Below are 21,521 nucleotides of genomic sequence, written 5' to 3'. Positions count from 1 at the left end.
TCGGAAATTAACACGCTCTGATAAAGAACTTATGTGCCTGACGAATAGTGGCCTTCGCAGTTGGCAGTAAAAAAAAAAAAAAAAAAAACTTTCCGAGCTATGTTTGCGACACAAAGTTCAGCTTTCCGTGGACACGGACTCAAAACTGCAGCACTCGCGCAGAAAACAAACAAACAAAAGACGACGACAGAGACAAAGAGCACTGGCTCGACGGTGCTCGTTTATTATCTTTAAGACAATAACGAGCTCCCGTGACCGCGCAGCTTCCCAGCTGGGCGGCGGCCGATCCGTCACCTTACCGTTGAGCGTGAGCCTGACTTTGTTCGCGATCGGCTCGCCGACGCCATTGTCGGCCTCGCACAGATAAACGCCGCGGTCACGAGGCTGCACGCTGCGCAGCACGAGGACGCCGCCGGCTTCGAGCGACGTCGACTGGCCGGCTTCCAGGCGCACCCGATTCCCATCTGCAGCAGGTGAAAAAGTTTAGAAGCAGACACCTGTGAAACTCTTGCACAGAGATTATTAGGACACCGAAGCTCGTCCTGCGTGAGCGCTGGTATACGTTCAGATAATTTTCATACGAAGCAGTGTTTCTATATCTTCCTGATTTGGTTCGTGCGGGCAGCCAGCTTGGTTGAGGAAAAAGAAATTTAGCTATATGATACCGAAACAACCACCATTACCACCACCATCATCATAATCATCATCATCATCACCACCTGCCTGGTTGTGTCCAATGCAGGACGAAGGCCTCTTCCAAAGATCTCCAAGATCTCCAGCCACGTCTATCGAGTGCTCTAGACTGAGTCTACCCTTTCGTCCCAAATTTTCGTAGCTTATCCCTCCATCGAGTACTTGGCCTACCCCTATTGTATTTGCGGTCTATTGGCAGCCACTGTAATTGAAGCTCTAATGGTTATCAAAGTCTATGCGTTTATCAGGCAACAAACTTTATAAATAAAGAAAATAAAGGGGCGCGGGGAAAGCAGGGGGGGGGGGGGAGGCGTGTGTAAACTTCCCGACAGAAAGCTTAGAGGCGCGAGTCTATTAGACGGCATCTCCGATTTCATGTAGTTGCATCTTCGACTATGTAGTGCCCTGGGTAATGAAATCTCGCTTTCTTCGGCGAAGGAAGACGTTGTCAGCAATGACATAGTATGATTGTGGTCACCCTAATAACAAGCGGCACTGCTTATTAATCTTAGGGTGACCAGGTTCATACTACACGTGTATACTTCCGTGGTGCATACCTCCATGTTGCTCGCGCACATGATATGCAAAGGGTGGATCTCGCTTTTCCGCTGTTTTGTCGAATGTAAGCCTGATGCCTCGTTTCCACATGGACGTTCATAATTTGCAGGCCTGTTAATCTGCGAGGTGGCAGGTGGTCACACACAAGTTTTTATTGTCGTCGACGACTCGTTAGCAGAACTACCATATGATCAAAGCTTGGGGTATTTTCCGCTAAAATTTGTTTCCTATGTATTGTTTAGTTAGGGCTCGAATGACTTACTCTTGTTGCGGGAAAATTTCGGCGTTTCAACATAGTTGTAGTTTTAAAGTGAGCTTGTGCGGAAGAGAGATCAGGCCGCCTGTACATTTCCGAAAACCGCCTGCACGATTTAACACATGCTGTGATTTTGCGCATAACCAGTAATTGACGAGCAGGTGGTACTTTTAAGCTGTTTGAAATCGTAAAACACTTCGTGTTCGTACGAAGTTCTATATTCCTTAATTCCCCCCCCCCCCCCTTCCCTCAGGTAGTTTAGGTTTCGGACGGGACAGATGTAGTCACCTTATACGGCGCACAGGACTCGTCAGCTCGTCAGCGCCCGGCATTGACGAGCCGACAGGCATACCGACGAGCTGAAGAGGTGACTAGAAATCAACTACCCCTTTGTCGAAACGAAGCTTTCGAAAATTGATTGATTGATTGTAGGGTTTAACGCGCCGACGCAACGCAGGCGATGAGGCGCGCCGTAGTGGAGGGCTCCGGATTAATTTTGACCATCTGGGGACCTTTAACGTGCGCCGAAATCTCGTACACACGGGCGTTTTTGCTTTTCGCCTCCATCAGAAAAGCGGCCGCCGCGGCCGGGAATCGAACCCGCGACCTTAGCCACTGAGCCACCGCGGCGGGTGCTTTCCAAAATCAAGTTCAACGCCAAACGAATCAACCGATAAGCGAGCGTACCCTATTTATTTATTATGATTAGTATGGTCGCCGTCGTTAGACGGAGGGGTGCATGATTTGTGTCTAATTTAGCACCTACAAGCACCGCTCTCCAAATCCACCCTGCTTCGACCGTGACGGAATGGCGCAGTCGGATAGTCGTCGGCTTCGTAACGCGGGGGAGTCAGGTTCGATTCCGGCCGCGGGAAGCGTTTTAATTTTCCACTTCGCCCAGGATCATCATCGTGAGAGAAAGTTGGCTTTCCTGTAGCGTGTTTTGCGTGGACAACAGACGACATCGGTGAGACATAGAAAGCTTCGCTTTAATAAAGATAGTGTGCTTTCTTTGTACATAGCCAAACCATATTTCGCGCGAGCTACTCTGTTGTTTTTGGCGACTGCTGTCATGCCTGCCTGTCGCTTCTGCCAAAGGTCATGATGGTTTCACAGCAATAAAAGGATAATATATTGTCGGTGTGTCGTGCCAACAATACAATGGCGCTTGAAAAAAAAAAAAAAAAAAAAACTTCGCATTTTAACGACAATATATGTGCACACAAGCGACGCATTCCGCACATATTACGATTCGCCAACAAAATCAAGTGTTCCTGGTAAATTACTCGTAGGTTTTCTAGGATGCCCGCAATTTCGCCCGCCTTGCGTGTAACAAGGCGCCACGGGGATAACGTGGGCTGTGTCCACGCTCGATCGCGCGGTAAGCGCTTGCATATACTGGGCTCTCCGCAGAAATTAAATTTTCAATTCCTTAATGAGCTCAGTGTAGTTGTGCGTAAGATGACTAATTTTGGGGAAGGTCTCCATGATGGAGTAAGATTCTGCGAAGGGAAAAGTTGACATCCACCTGAAATTCAGCCATACGGCTACATTGGAAAGTTTTTTTTTTTTTTTTTTGGGTGTGTGTAGCCGTAAGGATGCATTTTCTGTGAATGCCAACTTCTCCCTTCGTAACGTCGCGCGTAAGAGAGACTGTCTTTTGGTTGTTGCGCGGGGAAACGTTTTAATATGTTTTCTATAGTCAAGCACGGGCTACCCAGATGTGGAGCGCCGTCGTTACCGAATGATTTTGGAGCGGCTCAGTGAAGTTCTGGGGATCCCTGCGTCGAGCGAATGCAGACTAGCGTTTTCATTTTGTGATAACTTGGCGGGGACGCGGAGCAGCACGTACCTGTAATCTTGCTCCAGGTCACCTTGGGAGTCGGGTGGCCGGCCACAGGGCAGGCCAGTCGAGCCTCGCTCCCGATTAGGGCCGAAACGTCGGCTGGTATCCGCAGCCATCTCGGGGGTGCTGCGTTGCGAAATATAAGGCCGATTTAAAACACAAGGGACGTGCACGATTGAAGCAGATAGCTAAACTGCGACAGTCCGAAAAACAAAAAAGAAAACCACCAGCGCAAAAATGGAAGACCAGCGAAGCTTTGTTGTCGCAGAAAAGAATTCTGTACGTAGAGGCTCCACGCTTTTCTTTTCCTAGCTTATCTATATCTTTTATCACCCCTTTTCTCCTCTCTAATCTTTCATCCCCCTCCTCCCTTTCTCCCCCTCGCACAGGGTTGTATGCAGGTGAGCCCACAGATGGGCTCAGTGATATCCCCAGTGCACTTCGTTTCCTTTTTACCCGAACCACCTAGTAGTAGTAGTAGTAGTAGTAGTAGTCAACGACATTTAGAATTTCACTGGAAGCACGTGACTATGAAAAGTTGACGAAACTCAGCGTAATCTTAGTCGTCTTATCGGGTAATTCTAATATAATTTATTTCGGAATTTTTTCTATAAATCAGGGGTCATAGCCATTTTCTGTAACCATGCTCCCCCCGCATGTGGGCAGCCGTGCTTTGACAGTAGCCGGGAATTCTGTAGCGTTTACGACTTCACTGTGAACTTATCATGACAACCAAATGAAACGGCGTAGTGATGGGGTTGTCGTAGCGGCCAGTTTGGACATGATTTTTTTCAACACACTCACATTAAGTTGGGAGCTCCAGAGAATTTTACACTAGCTCGGTAGACAAAAATTCTTATTCTACGCGGCTCTGTCAACGGACGCAAGTTTGGTCGGAACCTTGCCATATACGGCTTATCTGTAAAAGGTCGCCTAATGGATGAACTTTGCATACAGAACACTTGGAATAGCCACCAAATTCCAGAACTGCCATTGTAAGTCACGTCGACTGCTGATGTTATAGTGCATTCACGATTCTTAGGTTGCTCAGCACACCATATTCTGCTGCGTATGGAGAAATTTGTTAAGCTTGAAAGGTGTTCTTTCTTTTTGGTCGGTAGAGGGGGGGACGGGGGAGGTGATAACATCGGCGGTCGTAAGCGTGACCATAAGCTGGCACGCACCATTACATAAAACACTTATGCCCTCCACACCCTAATGAAGCGGCCCAACAATCGCACGTTTCTACCTGAAGGCGCGTCACAGCTGATATTCCTGGCGCAGAAATTACGACCGCACCCAGCTTAGTGTTAGTGGCTAGATTTGTTGAACGTGATAAGAGGACGGCGAAGATGTTTTAATTGAATTTGGGACGTCGCGCCATGAACGTTGTCCCAGAAGGCATCAGTAACCAGCGATCTATGACTGCTTTGTTTATCCTTACTGGATGACAGGCGTGGAGGACACGCGGCACGTGATCACTAAGCACTTTGTCCATTTTACGCTTTCGACGCAATTCTCTAATGTCACCAGGATGTTTTTTTCCTTTGCCTACTTTGACAATAGCTTAGTACAGTGACAAGCCGTGGTAGTTATTCGGCAGCATTTAATCGCTTGATAAGGTGTCTGCAAACTGTATTTTACGTGCGATTCGACAAGGTGTAACATGAAACCTATGAGAACAGTGAGTGTGATTTAGACACGAAATCGGTACTGAGAATAGCTGTAAGGTTCTTCGTAGTTATCAAAGCTTTTTGCAAAACTAGTTGCAGAGCGGTAGAGGCTGTCCGAGACGTTGTTTTTTTTTTTTTGGTAACTTCAAGCATACACCAATATTTTGGTTTTTTGTGTGTTCTAGTGAATCAGCTGTTAAATGAAATGGTTGAATTTCAAAAAATTAGCATTAATTATTATTTTTTTTGCTCGTAGAATATTTACCATAGTGGACGCAACTTTAAAATATAAGGCTACCTAAGCGCTCACCATAGCTTATATCAGCATATATACTGCTTGTGTTCGATAGTCTCTTAGCGTCTGGAAACATACCTCTGACTTCGAGCTTGACAGAGTAGCTGTCGCTCCCTTGCAAGTTCTTGGCGAAGCAGGTGTAATTTCCCACGTCAGCGGCGGACACCGACAGGACCTGGAGCACCGAATATCGTTCTGATGTGGCCACCTTCACGTTGGCTTCATCACCCACGGTCTTCCCGTTCTTGAGCCACGTGAAATACACGGGTAGAGCTCCTTTCGAGATGGCGCAGAAAACTTGCGCGGATCCCCCCTCGGACAGGTCTGTTGGGAAACTGAACGGCATCACCGTAGGTGCGTCTGAAACAAAGAAAACGTATCTTTAGCTGTGGAACCTGTATTGTGGAGCTCAAACTGTGTAAATACTGTGGTTGAGTAACGAGAAAAGGAAAGAGAACGAGAAAGGAGAAACGAGGAACGGGAAAAGACTTTTCTCGTTCCTCGGAAGCGCGCATGCGGGAGAATCGACGTCTGGGCGATTTGGTGACAGCTAGACGTCTTGGCAGGAAAGTGCATGAAAAAACACGCATGAGAAAAGAAAAGTAAAATGGTCAGAGCTATATGGTGCTTCCGTCTTTTGCGGTGTCTGTATTTCTTTGTGCTTCATACCAATATGTTGGAGGTACACACGCCAGTAATATGAAAATTAACGCGGCCAAAAGAACCTGCAACGTTTAAACATTTATTAATTGATATGGGATATTTTTTGAATGCTTTAAATTTCGCCGGGATCTCTTTTACGCATCTTGCCTACTAAGATTCTTCTACTATTAAATGGAAGAGAGTCACAGAACACGTTAAATAATAGCTTGATTTTGTGGCCTTGCTTGCCTAGTCGCAATGATTTTGCCAGGAAAGTAGAGTTTTATGGTGAATCCAAGAACTTCTCGGTATTTACGAAGGTTGAAACATATCACACAGAATGGTTGTGCATATTTTTTTTTTTTTCTCGTAGTACCTCGGATTCGTAATTCGCCAATCTGCCGCTGGTTAAACATTGAGCAGATGGTAGCAGTTTGACATCAGTGTTAGTATTTCTTGCATTATTACGTTTTATTAAGATTGCGATTTTGGGTTTCTTTACCTCACAGTTGTATAATGAGCTCTGATCTCGCAGTTCTACCTATATCGTCGGCCGTCACGCCGGCGTAGGGGAAATAAACACATCGCTCGCGTATGCCAATACAGTACAGGATGCGCTGTCACGTTCTTTTCCCCGATTGAAAATTGCTTTGGTTTGTAATAAACATGCCTGCCTCAGTGGCAATTTCCTCATCTGACGGAAATGCCTGTTCAAGCCTTCCGTTGAAGCACTGGTTTGACAGGCGAACTTTGCCTGTGAGCTGAGCTAAATCCGTGACGCTCGTGAAAATGTCGACACAGGTTACTGTTACGAAGTCGAGTCAGGGAACGTATTAGGCGTTTTCTCTGCGTTGCTGTCTGTTTTCGGGAGGCGCAGTGGTCGAGAGCCTGCGGGAAAACGCTGAGGATCTACCCAGAAATGCAGCGCTGCGCTGTGGGGAAGTTCGCTCACCTTTTGGGAGGGCCTGGCCGGTGCTCCTGGGGACGACGAAATGAAGAATCGCCGCGGCCTGCGCCACAACTGCGGCCGCTGTTGCTTTCGGAAATTTCCCGCCAATCAGCATGGCTGTTTCTAGTGTATCTACGCTTATCTCATGAGCTTGAATAATTTGTGTCGTCCGTAAACAGTGCCACGGCCTGAAACATGCCTGGACGTGTAAATAGTGCACACTTTGTATTGTTTGGTCACTTTGTGCGACGTCGGCGCTGTAGACTTGCCGTTTGACAGTACCACAGGCGCCACATATCGAGAGCGGCGCATAACATCGTTTATCAAACAATGCGCCCTGAGTTCGCGGGTGCGTTCAAGTTGCCAGGAACGAAATCTTTCACGCCAAACTTAGTTGAAGGAAAGAAGTTGGTTCATCATGCACCGCGGGGGTTGAAGTTTCCCTAATATAAAGTTATCATCATTGCAGCGGACACCACCATAACCGCGGGCTTGTTCAAACGATCGCTGTTGGCACCAATGCTTTGTGATTTTACAGTCCGTGCGTGGATCTGTAAAATATCGTTTGCGTTTGTTAGCGAGCGGGAAACTGAACGGCCGATGATGTAAACCACCGCTACTGTGCCGTCTGCGAACAGAATAGGCGTTCAAGTTGACACAAACGTCGTGCCTTCCAAACTGTGCAACTGCCGTTCACCTTGAAATGCGTGTGTTGTTTCTCGGTTATTCCGAGTGCGGAATGCTTAAGATAGATGTTATTCGTCGAAGTAAATGAACAACGCAATTTGTGGTCGCACTGAAGAAAACTTGCAGATGATGAAAAAAAGCAGGTTACACTGAAACTGGTAGCAGTTCTGCAGACAGCAATGAAATGAAATGAATTTCCAGTACACGTAAGGAAATTACTTAGCACATGTGCACATGTTTACAGGCTAGATGCAATATAAATACTTAACTGTTAGACAGACACACCAGGAGTAAGTACTATTGATCATGGCCATTGAATTGCGATGTGGCCAAAAAGTCAAAATGGACGGATCAGCTTCGTTCGACTCGATGCATACAAACCTGTGGTTGACCTTAATGTAGTGTGCGCAGTTTACACTGCTTTGGCTGCACGGTATCTGCCATACCGTTGACTTTGAGCTGGAACGTAGCCTTGATGCTTGGCCCGACGCCGTTGCTAGCCACACAGGAGTACGTTCCGGAGTCCGGTGGTTGTGCGTCCGTGATGGTCATGCTTGAGGCTTCGAAGGACAGCCTCGAATCCCTCTTGAGTGGTGTCCATCCATTTTGAAACTCTGCGAGCAGCAGAATATTTGCGTTTTGCAAATTATTTGGGCATCATTGCATCCTCGTATAACAATTGGTTTTCCTGGGTAAAGCTTCTATTTCGCATATTCGGAATTGCACCTAGATTTCGCAATGCAAGGACACTGATAATCGATTACCCCTCCCCCCCCCCCCCCTCCCCTGCATTTTTTTTTGGTGTCCTGGTCACTTTAATTGCTTAGAAAAGGTATAGGTGTGTTACGTATCTGTAGCCATGTGGTAGTATGAAGCAGGTACTGTTATAAGACAGCAAAATCGGTAATAATTGTTGGGGAACCCTCAACTATGGTACTTGGGTATGGCCATGCCCGAGCGACTTGGTTGGGGGTTGCGCTGCGTCAAGAACAGGTATCGATTTTGGGATTTTTAAGCAAGAAACTTATTATTATCGGCTTAAGTTCTTGCTCAGAACAGCCATTTTTGTTTTAGCGACTCTTCAATGTGGTAGAAATCGCTCCGCTACAAGTTTGATTTTAGTTGCATAAACGGGATATCTAAAGCCAACTTTTGTATAAGCAGTGCGTTGGGCCACCGAACAAGAATTTAAAACTTTTCGTGAGTAGTGAGCGTTTTCACATATTTTTAAAGAAAATTTGTATATGTGGATTTCCATTTTTAAGCACCATTAAAGATGCCGAAGCAATAAGTATGTTAATGCCAGTCGCGTCGGATATGAACCGAGGTATTGTTGTTGGAACTGCTCTACGCGCAAGTGGGCTGCGAGACGGAAAATAGAAATTGTAATATTGTGTACCTGCCTTTCTTGACCACGTCACATTCGGCTTCGGAGAACCCAACGCGAGGCACTGGAAACTCCTGCTCTGACCTTGGCCAATATCAGTGTCTCCTGGAACTCGCTTCCATTCGGGTGGAACTGTTGAGAAAGCAGACGACAGTAAGGTATCGCTGTTGTCAGAATAAACTGTAGGGGTGGATCACGTTAGCAAAAACGTTCTGATTGGATTATTAATGCGCGCTACAGAATACCGTTCCTAAGAGGACATTGCAGTACTCGATTAGAAAAAGCTGAACCGATCCCCGGCCTCTCCCTTCGTTTGCAATCAGTGCACGCGCTGCCCTGTCTTCAACTTTAGTAGGTGAAGAGTTCTTTTCAGATGTGATAGAGGCAGGAAAAGTGAAGTTAATTACCCAAAAAATAGGTCTCTATTAACACCCGCCGCGGCGGCTCGGTGGCTAAGGCGTTGCGCTGCTGACCACGAGGACGCGGGTTCGATTCCCGGCCGCGGTGGCCGCTTTTCGATGGAGGCGAAAAGCAAAAACGCCCTTGTGTGTACGAGATTTCGGCGCACGTTAAAGATCCCCAGGTGGTCAAAATTAATCCGGAGCCCTCCACTACGGCGCGCCTCATCGCCTGCGTTGCGTTGGCGCGTTAAACCCTACAATCAATCAATCAATCAATCAATCAATCAATCAATCAATCAATCAATCAATCAATCAATCAATAAATAAATAAATAAATAAATAAATGTCTCTCTTAACGATGCCAAACGCCCGTGTGTGAAGTGTGCACGGAGTTTGCAAAACTTTATGCGACGTCCGGATGAAGCCTAATCATTCGGGGTCACTAATTGAGGATTTAGAACGCATGCTTTTTTTCGTCACTGATGTCCGCGAAATACATTTTTGTGCATGACTTGAAGCGGGCATCGTGCAAAGACCAACCTGACACTTCGATGTGCGTCGTCAGGGTGTCGCTTCCGAAAGCGTTCGTCGCGGCACACGTGTAGTTTCCGGAAGAGTCGGCGCTTGCGGGGTTTAAGACGAGAAGGAGGTAGTCCTCGAACTGCGTCACCCTGACATTGGGCAGCAGCGAGGCGTCCATGCCGCTCTTCAGCCATTGAAACGTCAGCGGTGCTGAACCGTGCTTCAGTAAGCATGCGGCGGTTGCCCTCTCTCCAGCCTTGACCTTGGTCGAAGAGATAATTTCTTGAAGTGCTGGGGGCACCTCTGAAATGCGAGAGAGGGCCTTTAGCGTAGTTAGCTTATTATAACTACTAATATATTGTGGAATAGAGAATTGCAATGGATATTCAATATTCTAGTTGTAGTCTTTCTGTACATTTGCGTGCACGGGACTACGTTTGCAGGGTTATTAGCATATATAGAAAACTAATGCAGAACTCGTATATGCCCTATTCCTCTCCGAGCTTATCTGTACCTCTGCCTTTCTCTTTTTTTTTTTTTTTTTGCCTTGCGGAGAACTGAGCCTTTCCATCGCTCATCCCTCTGTAGCCAAGCGTTTAAGCTAATTCCTCCTGCCACACCTTGCAATTATAACTTCGAAATTGTTTTTTTTTTCAAGCATTATTACTGTTCTTTTTAACACGCAAGGTTTCCTACCGCTAATAGGAAATGTGTATACAGATGGCATGCAATAATTAGACTGTAGTTCGTGGCAGGCATCTTTGCGGCGGTACAGTATTAGTTCAGTGCACGTCTTAAAATGCAGAGCTCACGGTTGCTCTTTATTTCGCGTTTGTTTATATACGAATAGGTATTCAATTATAGTTTCGACCATCACATGACGATCCGAGACGTGACGCATTTCCTTAACATTGCCGTTCTGAACGCGCCCTTAATAACCGCTAGCCACAAACTCGTACTTTGGTCTGTGGCCTGCTAGTATGAAGCACTAAAGCCTGGATACATGAAAGCCACCTTAGGAGGAACAGTACCTTGTTTCTCCCCAAAAGAGTACCCCGAAAGAGAACCTTGCTTCTCCAAGTTGTTATTACGTTGTTGCACATACTTTCATGCAGTCGCGTACACTTCCACTAGGCCAGGTTTGAGGCTGAGCAGGTTTGCAGAAGTTTGTTGAATGAGTGCTTACCTCCAGTAGCGTTGGCTATGATGAAGACCACCGCGAGGAGAATGCTGGGATGAGTCTGGATGCACCGCATGACGATCTCTGCGCGTGGATGCCGGAGGAAGCGCTGCCTCCGTTCGACTGTGGAGATGACGTCCCGGAGCACGCGGTCGCTCACGCTCGGGCCTTGGCAGTCTTCCCCGGGGCGACCGAGCGGGGAACGCGCTAAGGGCCAACCGCATTGTCGCAGCTTGTGGGACGTGGGAAAAAAAGAGTCGACAAGGGCGACGACGCCGGCCTCTGCTGCGGCTTGCCGAAAAAGTGAGACGCGTCGCTGCGCACGCTGCAGTTGGTAAAATTTGGAAGAGTGTATTTGCGACCACTGCTGTGTCCGTGCTGTTCTGTTCTCAACGCAATCAGGCTGAACTACCTCGTTCAGCTTGCCTGATGCGTGCGTGTCTTCGCAGCGAGCACCTGCGTCTTCGGGTGTGAAGTGTGTTGCAGGTGTATTACGAACTTGACCGCAGTTGGGGTAGGCGTCGGTCAATTGGTTCAGCCGAAGTCGAAAAAGACGACAAAGAAAAAATTGTGTAGTTTTGTCGTATTTTCGCGTGTCGTACTGTAGTCTTGTCGTATTCTTGTCGTGTCGGGATTCTGGTGTTCTGTCGTGTGTCGTATTCCTGTCCTGATTTTATGGTTCCGTCGTGCCGAATTCCTGTCTTGTCGTGATCCCGATGTTCTATCAGTAGTTGAACATGGTTTGATTGTTAATGCCATTGTGAAGAGTAGCGTAAATGGCAGTTCTGTTGTGACTACAGAAATGTTTGTCGTTGAGAAAATTGACTTTGTCGTTACGACAGCAATGTGTGTCGTAACAACAGATGGGTTTTTCGTAACAACAGGACTTCTGCTGTCACAACGGAGTTTTTTTGTCGTAATTAAGACAGGAATTCTTTTTAGATTTTTGCGATATTCCTGTTGTGATTTTAGACTGGGATTACGGTATCATAAAACGGACATACGGCGGATTAAGTCTGTTTCCGCCTGTTTTGTATACGCCAAGCGATGACAAAGTTTGCTACGACAAAGCGAAACAGTCTTTTTCTGCGTGATCAAACATCGAAATTTTCGTTCCTATATCTTTTTATAGCGACCTATGTCTGCCTCTTGGAACATGAGATGCTCTTGTTAGGTGTCTCGTGTGTGAAGCTAAGGGGGTCAACCTGACAGACTGAAGCGCATGAGCTTGTAAAATATCTGCATAACAATTATGAGGCGTAGTTATTACCGCGGCAGCTTCTCTTGGTAGCTTGAATTCGTAGCGCACGTTGGAAAGTGCCATTAACTGTACCGGGGGTTTTGTTTCCCTGTGGTCACATTTTCGCTAGACGAGCTTACGGTTGGTTTTGTGTTAGAGTATCTTATCATACCTCGGACATGCAAGTACAATGAGTGGCTGACAGATCCGATGCCGTTGTCAGCTCTGCAAATATACTTGGCGGCGTCCTCAGCCGCAACTTCCTCGATCAGGAGTGTGCCGTTCTGCGAGATTCTCATTCGGGAATTGCTGACAGGAAGGCTGATTTCACCGGCAGCGCCTGAAATATTGTGCATCATTAGTATACAATGAAACTGTATAACGCACGCGTTTAAGTTGACATTCCCAACATTTGTGCAGTGTAGATACATACCTCGTGACATAAACCAGTTTATTATGGGCTTAGGCGATCCTGTGGCGTGACAGCTCAGGATGACGCTGCCGCCTACGACAACATTTGTGTCTGACGTTGTTTTCTTGAGTACAGGTGGGGCTAAAAAAAGAACAGAAGAAAATAAGCGAGGGATATAGATTTTTTAAATGCAGGTACAATACCCGGCAAATGAAACGCGAACACGAAAATATGAATCAGAACCCGCAAATAGCGCGATTTCTTTCCATACAAGTCAAAATGATGCGTGGTTTGGTTACAAAATCAAAGTCTGGAAATGTGGCTTTCCGTATATACCAATGACGCGCCGTTATTAGAGCTCAACGAATAGTATTTTTCAATTTTGTGTGTTCTGATTCAAATGTTTGTGTTCGCGTTTCACTTGCGGCGTGTTGTACATCAGAAACATGAGCTTCATCTCTCGTCCGGTAGCTTTCACGCTGCTGTCTTTAAAATGCCTGAAGGTGTACATGAGCTGTCATCCAAAAACATTTGGCTTTGAGTGGAATTTCGAATCAATCGTTCAAAAGGTCAAACAAATTTTCTTGATATAGAGGTGTTCGACCACTCGTTTTACGCACACATGATGAGGTAACAGTCACATTTATGATTTAACCGACTACTATTATGTACAATGGTATGGTTTATGTACGCTCGTGGGTATCCCGGGAATAATAAAAAAAACTAAATTGAGCACAAAGGTTAATTAAAAGAAACTTGCCTTCCACGTCTAGATAGGCCGAGTAGCTGTCGAACCCGAATATATTCTTGACGATGCACGTGTAGTTTCCGGCACTTCTCTCGTCGATTGAGTTGATGAACGCCACCGAGTACTCGGGTACCGCCTGCACTTTCACGTTGTCGGTTGTCTGTAGCTCCCTTCCTTCCTTGGACCACGAGAAGGAGAAAGGCGGTGTTCCCTCGCTGACCAAGCACACGACGCTTATTTTTTCGCCCTTGCTGGCTACTTTGGGAAACGAGAACGGCTTTATCTTCGGTGGTGCTGCAAACAAAACGTAAGCGCTTATTTGTTGACGCCGTGCTTCGTGCGTTACGCCGTCATGCTGTACGTTCAAGTGCGCGTAACCTCTTTTCACTTTCCACTGAGGTCTCGTGCGAGGAACGAAACGTACACCGTGTGACATGCACAGACTTACTTGAGCATTCGGAGTAGCTTATGCTGATGTATATGGAGGCGCAGATGATGAGGAACGACTTTTTCGATGGCGTGAGGCTCTTCTTGGCTCGTCGTCGTGCACCGTTTGTCCCGCTTGGGTTGAAAAATTCTTCGAGGTAAGCCATGGCTTCATGCGCGGTGTTTTGCTGTGACAGCCATGGCAAGCCGATTGGGTTATAGCGCCACTGGTCTCCCCTAGGGGGCCGTTTTTAAGACTTGACTAGCGGACAGGCGGCGCCGCATGTCGTGAGAAACTGATATTACGCGTAAATGTTGGCAACGCGAACTATTTGAAACTTGTGCAACGTATCACTGTTTCTCAAGTGAAGCTGCGCAACATTTGTGCAAATTCGTTTAGGCAGATTTTTCTAAATGATCTTGATTAACTTACCCCCCCACCGTGTATTCCCCGTTTTGCAAAAAGATCAGCATCTTTGTGCCTTACACAAACGACACCGTGTTGGATGTGTGAAGGGGTAGTCTGCACCGAACGCTCTGTTCTTTGTGTATCCGCCGTAAGCAACTGTGCCTCTGAAGAACCTTCTTTAAGTGGTTCACAGACCGTTTTAAGTACGTTAAGGGTATGGCAGTAACGACCGTGGCGAACTCATCTTACCGTTAACGGAAACTGTGAAGCTATGCGAAGCGATTGGCGTGATGCCGTTGTCTGCTTCGCAGACGTATTGACCACCATCGTGTATGGAGATCTCGTCAATGGTCAGGATGCCGTTGTTGCTTGAAGTGGCGTTTATTGCTCCTGCAAGAAGCGAAATAAGGATTGATTAGCGTTTTCAGGGTGTACAATTATCTCCGCTCCCGCTTCTCAGCACGTTAACGATATCATTTTAGGGCTTATTTGCCTACCTGTCAGCGTTTTTATCATGACTTGTAACGTGGGAGTTGAAGCGCGTGCACAAAAGTAAAAGCTGGTGCTATTCCCTAGAGCGCAGCGCCACAATGTGACTTCGCTCTAATCAGAAACTCCTCAGGCAGTCAAAATTAATGCGGAGCCCTTCACTATGGCGCGCCTCATCGTAGGGGATGAGGCGCACTGCGTAGCGTCGGCGCGCGATAAACCTCATAATAAGTCAGTCAGAAAACTATAGTGGGGAAATAATTCGCACAGCGGTGCACATAGATACCGCTCGCCTAGGTGTGTGTGTGTGTGTGTGGGGGGGGGGGGGGGGGGGGAGATATAGTTTCTACCTGCGCGCTACCGTGCTTTGTGAGTTGCAGACGAATGGTTCTAAGTGTAAGTGCTTTGCTTCGGCGTTATTATAGAAAAAGGCGGGAGGGTGCACGTAACTGTGGTTTCTACTTACTGCCTTGCTTCCTCCAGATGATCTTGGGTGCTGGAGAGCCGTGTGCCAAACATTCCAGCGTTGCACGGTCGCCTAGGTTTACCCTGACGTCCGCTGGAGTTTTCTTCCATGAAGGTGGGGCTGCCATCGAAAATCAAAAGAAAAGCGATGAAGGAGGCAAAGTATTGCAGCCCCAACGAACGCCCTACCTTGAACGTCGAGCACCGTGGTGTAGCTGTCAAACCCAGCTCTGTTCTTCGCAATGCAGGTGTAGTTTCCTGCGTTCGATACTTCTACTGGCTCTATGAGTATCGTCGAAAGGCCTCGTCTCGTTTCCACAAATACATTCTTCATTGCGCTTACGTCCCCTCCGTCCTTGAGCCAAGATATGGTGACTTGATGGTTCACCGATGTTGTCAAACAACTTGCCGTGATGCGGGAGCCCGGCTTGACGGAACTAGGAAACGAGAACGGCTGAAGCTTGGGTGCTTCTACCGTGGCTGTAAGAAGTTGAGAAGGGTCACACATTGTAGCCTGGATCTACATCTCGAAGTAAGCGTTAGAGGTACCATATACGTGCTCGGTACTTACCGGCATTGGCTCGTGACTGCAAAATCACCAGTACGGTCCAAACGATGAAACTTGACGTCATGTTTTCTTTCTGCCTTTCGGTGGTTGTTCAGACCGATTGCTTCCGGCCCGGAGAGGATGCGTTGCACGAATTCACCAAAGCACACGTACTATTATCTTCCCCGCAAGCGGCTAGCACGTCGCATTTTTGATTATTTCCGTGTACAGATTTCTACTGGAAGCGTTACATGTTCGTGGCGTCCATGTGCATGAGAAAATATTGTTCGTGCGCAGTCTGGCGGCGATAGGCCCAGACCGTTCTTTGCGGAACGACAGACATATCGCGACACACTGTGTGTGGATCGCAAACTAAAAGACTACCGTCCGCAGAACCGCGGTTTTACGGTAGCTGGTTTTAATTGCCAGACACGATAACCAAGGTTTGGGCCACGGTGTGCACCACCTTTCATGAGCGCACCGCAAGCACTCCTCCGAAGTAAAAATATGTATTACAAGCAGGTACAATACGGGGCTCGGTGATATAGGTGTGGGTTCTTGCTTCTCACCGTTTACGATGACTTTAACTGTATGCTTTGCGCTCGGAGGTACACCGTTCTCCGCTTCGCATATGTATGTGCCCGCATCTCGTAATGACGCGCTTGTGATGATCACGGTGCCGTTTCGGTGGATACTGAGCCGGTCGTGCTCCGTCTGCAGCTCCCCGGAGTTTCCTAATAAGAAGTAAATAAAACATGATTTTGTAGTTCAAACCTCCTTTTTTGTTTGTATGCACTTCTTTGTGTTAAAATGCGTGTTACACAAGACATTATGTGCAATTAGGAGTTGTCGATGTCGTCTGAGTCATCTGTTAGTTGTATTTATTATTTACAGTATAAGGCAGGCCCTATCTGAGGCCCACGAAGTAGTGAGGTACAGGATTAAATGTTGTGTGATCCGTGTTAACAAGGCGAACAAAAATTAAACAAGAATAATGCATAAAAGCAGTACAAAAATGAGACAAAGAAATGCCAAAGGCGAGGTGCGGTACATAGGACAAACAATACACGAACTGAACAAAAGCAAACCATGCGTGAATCAATACAGCAAGTCATTGAAACCGGGATAAGAAAAGGTGGGAGGTAAAATTTTACATGTTGAGGAAATTTCCAGTGGATCGGAAAAAAATTTTCTGTCAGAAATGTTCATTCATGCGCGCAATTATGAAGCAACCGACATGTCAGCTATGTTTGGAGGATGATCACGTACCGTGTTTATCACTGGCTTTGCGGAAACTCAGTGTTGGCGGCGGGAAGCCCGCCGCTGCGCATTCGATGGCAATGGTTCTCCCCAAAACGACTAAAATGTCTCCAGAGACTTTCCTCCACGTTGGCGAAGCTGTTGCAAAAGAATAACAAAGCGTCAGGTCACAACGTCTTTCAAACGGCAGACTCGGTTGCCGCGCTTTTTATGCTTACATTCGACTTCGAGAACAGCTGTGTAGCTGTCGAAACCGAACTTGTTTTTGGCAATGCAAGTGTAGTTTCCTACGTGCGAAGGCAGGACGGGCTCCAGAAGAAGCACAGAGTAATCCGGATCTGCTTTCAATCGTGTTCCCTGTACCGAGCTCAGCGACTGACCATCCTTCAGCCAGGAAAAAGTAACGGGCTGGACGCCCGAGGTTATCAAGCACGTAACGAGCGCTTTCCCACCAACCGGGATTTTCTTGGAGAAACTGAACGGGCGTATTTCAGGCATATCTGGAAAGAAAATGTATCAGGCCATTAGCTGCGAACGAATCCGCGGATGTTGTTGCAAAAGCGAAGTAAACCTTGGTACACTTTACGGCTAAATTTTACTCACCTTTGCCTTGCGAAACGGACTGAAGCAGGAGAAAGCTGACAACGGCGATGCTCAGGTGTCTGTAAGTCCTTTCGCTGATCGAGAGTGAAATCCGCACTAAAACTGCTGTGCTCGGCGGTAAAGCGTGCCCCACGGAGAAGGGCGACATTTTGTCCGGGTTGCTGTAAACTCTCTGAGAGCGAAGGCTATATGATTGAAACGACGCTCAGAAGGCGATTCCTGGACAGCGGACACGGGGCGCCACATGTCGGCAAAAAGTGGTGTTAGCTACGAAAGCGAGTCGCTCCATTTGAGGGAGGAATACTTGTAGCGTGCACTCCTGGATACGCCGCCATTATTGTGCAGCGAGCATGCGTGTACTTTACGGGCTTGCGTTCAATCTCGTGTGATAACGGGCCCCACCGGTTACTTTGACGCTGATGGTCTTCCTCAGGGTTGGATTGATGCCATTGCCAGCTTCGCACACGTATTGCCCGGCGTGGTGCGGCTCCAACTGCTGGATTACCAGGGACCCATTCTGGTTGGTTTCGAGAGGCTGGGCTGGTTTGTTTGGGAAGGGAGACTCGCCACCTGCCGTGAAAAATTCCAAAGGTAACATGAGGCATTGCTGAAACAGAACCAATACCTAACAAAGTTGGCAGCTACAGTAAAGGAGGCAAACACACGAAGTACAGAAGGCAGCAACGGCTTTCATGCTCTACAGCGCCTGTGCCGGTTCGAATGTTCAATTGTGCAAGCACTAGTCAAAAACTTTGTTGACATACCTTGAAGCTTGAACCAGCGAATAGTGGGCGGAGGTGAACCTGACGCTGCACACGGGACAAGAAGTGCAGTGCCGAGTGTTCCGCCCATGTCCTGAGGCTCTCTTAACCAATTCGGGGGAGCTGAAACAGGAGGTAGTTTTTTTTTCGGACATAATTCTTGCGTGAGTTGTATTAAACTTCCTTCTGTTCGTCCGACCGCCGGTACTAGCGCTAAAAGTTCATTGACCAGTGGTATAAACTTCATCAGAACCTCACCGCCGTCACAGCGTTCCGCTTAAGCACCTTTGTATTCGGAAATTAACTTTCGAGAGTATGTCGCTTACTATTTAAAACCGATCAGTATTAGAACTGTTATTGGAAACTCGGCATTTCTTGTATCAGTAGTGATTGGCGGCTGCTGCAGAAGCCTCTATTATAACAAGCTGTAGATAAACGTTTTCTCGGACTACGTTCTTCGTGCTGAGCTCGAAAACGTTCGGGGATGGCGTAATTGTGCTTTTGACCAGAACGCTGGAGCTTAGTTGTGGCACGTCTGCAGTGGTATTCACAAAGTCAAGAAGCGTGGCTTATCGTTATTCGTAGTTGTGTGGCAAAGTTCCGCTATGAATGTATACCTCGATGCAGCCCCAATACCAGAAACTTTACGCTAATGGTTCACACCCAACCTCCGTCAACGTTGGCCCTATTGTAACACCTGTACACCTGCCACGCTTCACCGTCTTATTTGGACTTGTGTTACTTTTTAGCCTCTGATCGTAATTTCACCTCACCCTCTATCGACCACGAAAACCATTCCCACACGGATCCGCGCCATCTGGATTCGGACATAGTTCATGACATAGCCATTTATTTTTTTAAAAGCGGCCCAGCGCGGCTGCTGTGAATGCTAGGTCTGTATCCTCCGCTACGACTGCAACTCTGCACCATCAGTGAAAAAAGGCTAATTCACAGTGCCCATAAAGGAGTTGCAGCTCATATCCATTGCAGCTCATATCCTTTTGCCTGCATTTATCCTCGCTCCCGTTCCTAATCACCCGTCCCCCTCCTTAGACCACGGGTCCTCTTGTTTCACAGTAAAATAGCTACTACTAATACTTTATGCAACGTGGACTACCCACCACTGACGCTTATGCCGGCTTATAATCCCTTCCCGTGGTTACGAGTTCTTATAAGCGTAAGGTGTTCTGTATCAACGAATGGGAACGCCGGTTCGATTGTCGGCTGACGCAGCTGCTGTGTTTATATAGTTCAGTGTAGAAAACGGACCCTTGTGTGCGTTAAATAGCCGCACTTTGTTCAAATTACGCTAATGCGTCGCCCTCCAGTATGCCACGTACGGGTCCTCATAGCCCAGGGGCAGCGTCTGTCCGCCCTAGGTTTGTACATAGAATTTCTAGGATCATGCAATTTTCTTTGTGGCGACTCGTGCGCACGCTCATGGGGGGGGGGGCTAATTTCGCGTTTCTGTAGCTTGTGCATTGCTAATCGGGAAAATAAAGTGCCGCAACAACAGTGGGATACTACTGACCTTGATAGTGAGAATTGGGCTTCGAGCCCCGAGTTTGTTCTACTACTTTCCCCAGCGAGTCAAAACCGCATGGGGCTTGAGAAAGGGGAAAAGAAATGCTGTGTTTACCTTCTACATCGAGGAATGCGGTGAAGCTGTCGAATCCTGCCCTATTTTTGGCGATGCAGGTATAATTTCCGGCGCTCTGTCCGTCCACGGGGTTGATGCTGAGGACGGAGAAGTCACTGTGCGACACAATGTGCACGTTCTTCGAATGCGACGCGTCCACTCCGTTGCGAAGCCAGGTGAAAGTCACGGGCATGTCGCCTTCCGCCAATAGGCAGGTGGTTCGAACGTTGTTCCCAGGTTTCGCAGTTCCCGCGAACGAGAAGGCGATGATCTTGGGTGTAACTGCGTGTGCGCGAAACATAGCAAGTTACTCTCGGGTTGTATCGCTAGCTGCTTAAAATTATGGGTTAACTCAGCTTACCTTTGATGCTGCTGGCTTCGAGACTCGCCACGCAGACGATCAAAATTTGAATCGTCGCTGCTGCTTGCACGCATAGATGTGACGTCTGGTGCAGTCCAGATGCGGGGCGTTTGTAAGTTGTCGGAGCGGGTCTTCTCATGCAGGGTGGCATCGCGAGAGTGTAAAAACTCCGGACCCACGAATGGCGTGTGTCCAGTGTTGGCTTTCTGCGGCATTCGGGCTGACAGACACGCTGCGCCACATGTCGTCGATTTCCGGGAACTTTGCAGTGCCCCACAAAGCCTGGCGCGTGAAACTAGCAGGTACGAATTTGTTTTGAGACTTTCTAGTCGTGCGTGTGTGCTACCAGATTTGTTAGCTGTTTATACAGGGGTCCCAATGACGCAGTGTTCTGCTATCTGATCTCCCGGAAGCTAGTAAATAACTCGTCATGTATTGTTGCTCAAAAGATGTTATATTAGCCTTTCAAGTGCTGTGTTATGAGGCGCGCAGGTCACTAGTTGCCAAAGCCTGCTAACCGTTCAAAGAGCAAATGTATTGCAAAACACACAAAACTTCTCTAGCACCGATCGGACCTGTCATGGTGATCTTGGTGGTAATTTTCGAGTACACTGTAGGGTGCGCTGGGGTTGGCTGAAAATGTGCGCATTTCCCTCACCGTTTATCTTCAAAGTTATCGTCTTCTTCAGGGCAGGGGCCACTCCATTGTCGGCGACGCATGTGTACTGCCCGCTGTCTTCTACGCTCAACTCGTGAATGACGAGGCTTCCGTTGGCAGACACGGTGCCTCTTGACGGAAGAAGCGTGTCAATGGGCTGCCGGGAACCGTCCCCTGCAAGGCATTGCATATCCGTAGCACTCTTGTTTAAAAAGGACGTCTAACTGATTAATGCGTTGCCTACCTCTCGTAATGTACCACGTCATCTTTGGTGAAGGGGAACCGGAACCTAGGCACTCCATTTCCATAGTGCTCCCGACTGCTCCAGCCTTGTCCGTCGGCTCCTTCTTCCATTCGGGGGGAGCTGTAAATTCAATCATACAACTCTCGCTTGCAATCGACTAAACGTTTGCA

At 47.6% G+C, this 21,521-nt stretch overlaps 3 protein-coding genes and 1 long non-coding RNA gene across 9 annotated transcripts in view; 1 reads left to right on the top strand and 3 right to left on the bottom strand.

Moving 5' to 3' along the window:
• Nucleotides 1-21,521, top strand: part of LOC144153101 (uncharacterized) — a 201,635-nt gene that overhangs the window by 78,237 nt on the left and 101,877 nt on the right. The window lies entirely within an intron of this gene.
• The window catches only part of LOC144153093 (cell adhesion molecule Dscam1-like), a 53,211-nt gene that overhangs the window by 28,117 nt on the left and 3,573 nt on the right, over nt 1-21,521 (bottom strand). The window contains exons 1-4 of one of the 6 annotated variants that reach the window (XM_077684747.1): nt 6,916-8,029; nt 5,400-5,681; nt 3,360-3,479; nt 300-464 (exon numbers count right to left, since the gene is read on the bottom strand). The exons of 1 other annotated variant lie outside the window; for it this stretch is intronic. In XM_077684747.1, the coding sequence (XP_077540873.1) occupies nt 300-464; nt 3,360-3,479; nt 5,400-5,681; nt 6,916-7,027 (679 nt within the window). In that variant the 5' untranslated portion in view covers nt 7,028-8,029. 4 more of the 6 variants (XM_077684748.1, XM_077684749.1, XM_077684752.1 and 1 more) reach the window with 4 other exon arrangements.
• LOC144152349 (pro-neuregulin-2, membrane-bound isoform-like) lies at nt 13,216-14,111 on the bottom strand. Its single transcript, XM_077683615.1, has 3 exons — nt 13,938-14,111; nt 13,502-13,783; nt 13,216-13,238 (listed from the first exon to the last, which is right to left on the bottom strand). The coding sequence occupies exons 1-3, from the start codon at nt 14,080-14,082 to the stop codon at nt 13,216-13,218; spliced, it is 450 nt and encodes a 149-aa protein (XP_077539741.1). The 5' UTR covers nt 14,083-14,111.
• On the bottom strand, nt 17,731-20,740 carry LOC144153096 (cell adhesion molecule Dscam2-like). Its single transcript, XM_077684759.1, has 4 exons — nt 20,450-20,740; nt 20,089-20,370; nt 18,453-18,572; nt 17,731-18,258 (listed from the first exon to the last, which is right to left on the bottom strand). The coding sequence occupies exons 1-4, from the start codon at nt 20,598-20,600 to the stop codon at nt 18,050-18,052; spliced, it is 762 nt and encodes a 253-aa protein (XP_077540885.1). The 5' UTR covers nt 20,601-20,740; the 3' UTR covers nt 17,731-18,049.

This window comes from Haemaphysalis longicornis, unplaced genomic scaffold, assembly GCF_048455015.1.
Source record: "Haemaphysalis longicornis isolate Haplotype H1 unplaced genomic scaffold, Haemaphysalis longicornis Haplotype H1 scaffold_9, whole genome shotgun sequence".
NCBI lineage: Eukaryota > Metazoa > Arthropoda > Arachnida > Ixodida > Ixodidae > Haemaphysalis > Haemaphysalis longicornis.
This window is presented reverse-complemented; position numbering and strand designations above follow the sequence as displayed.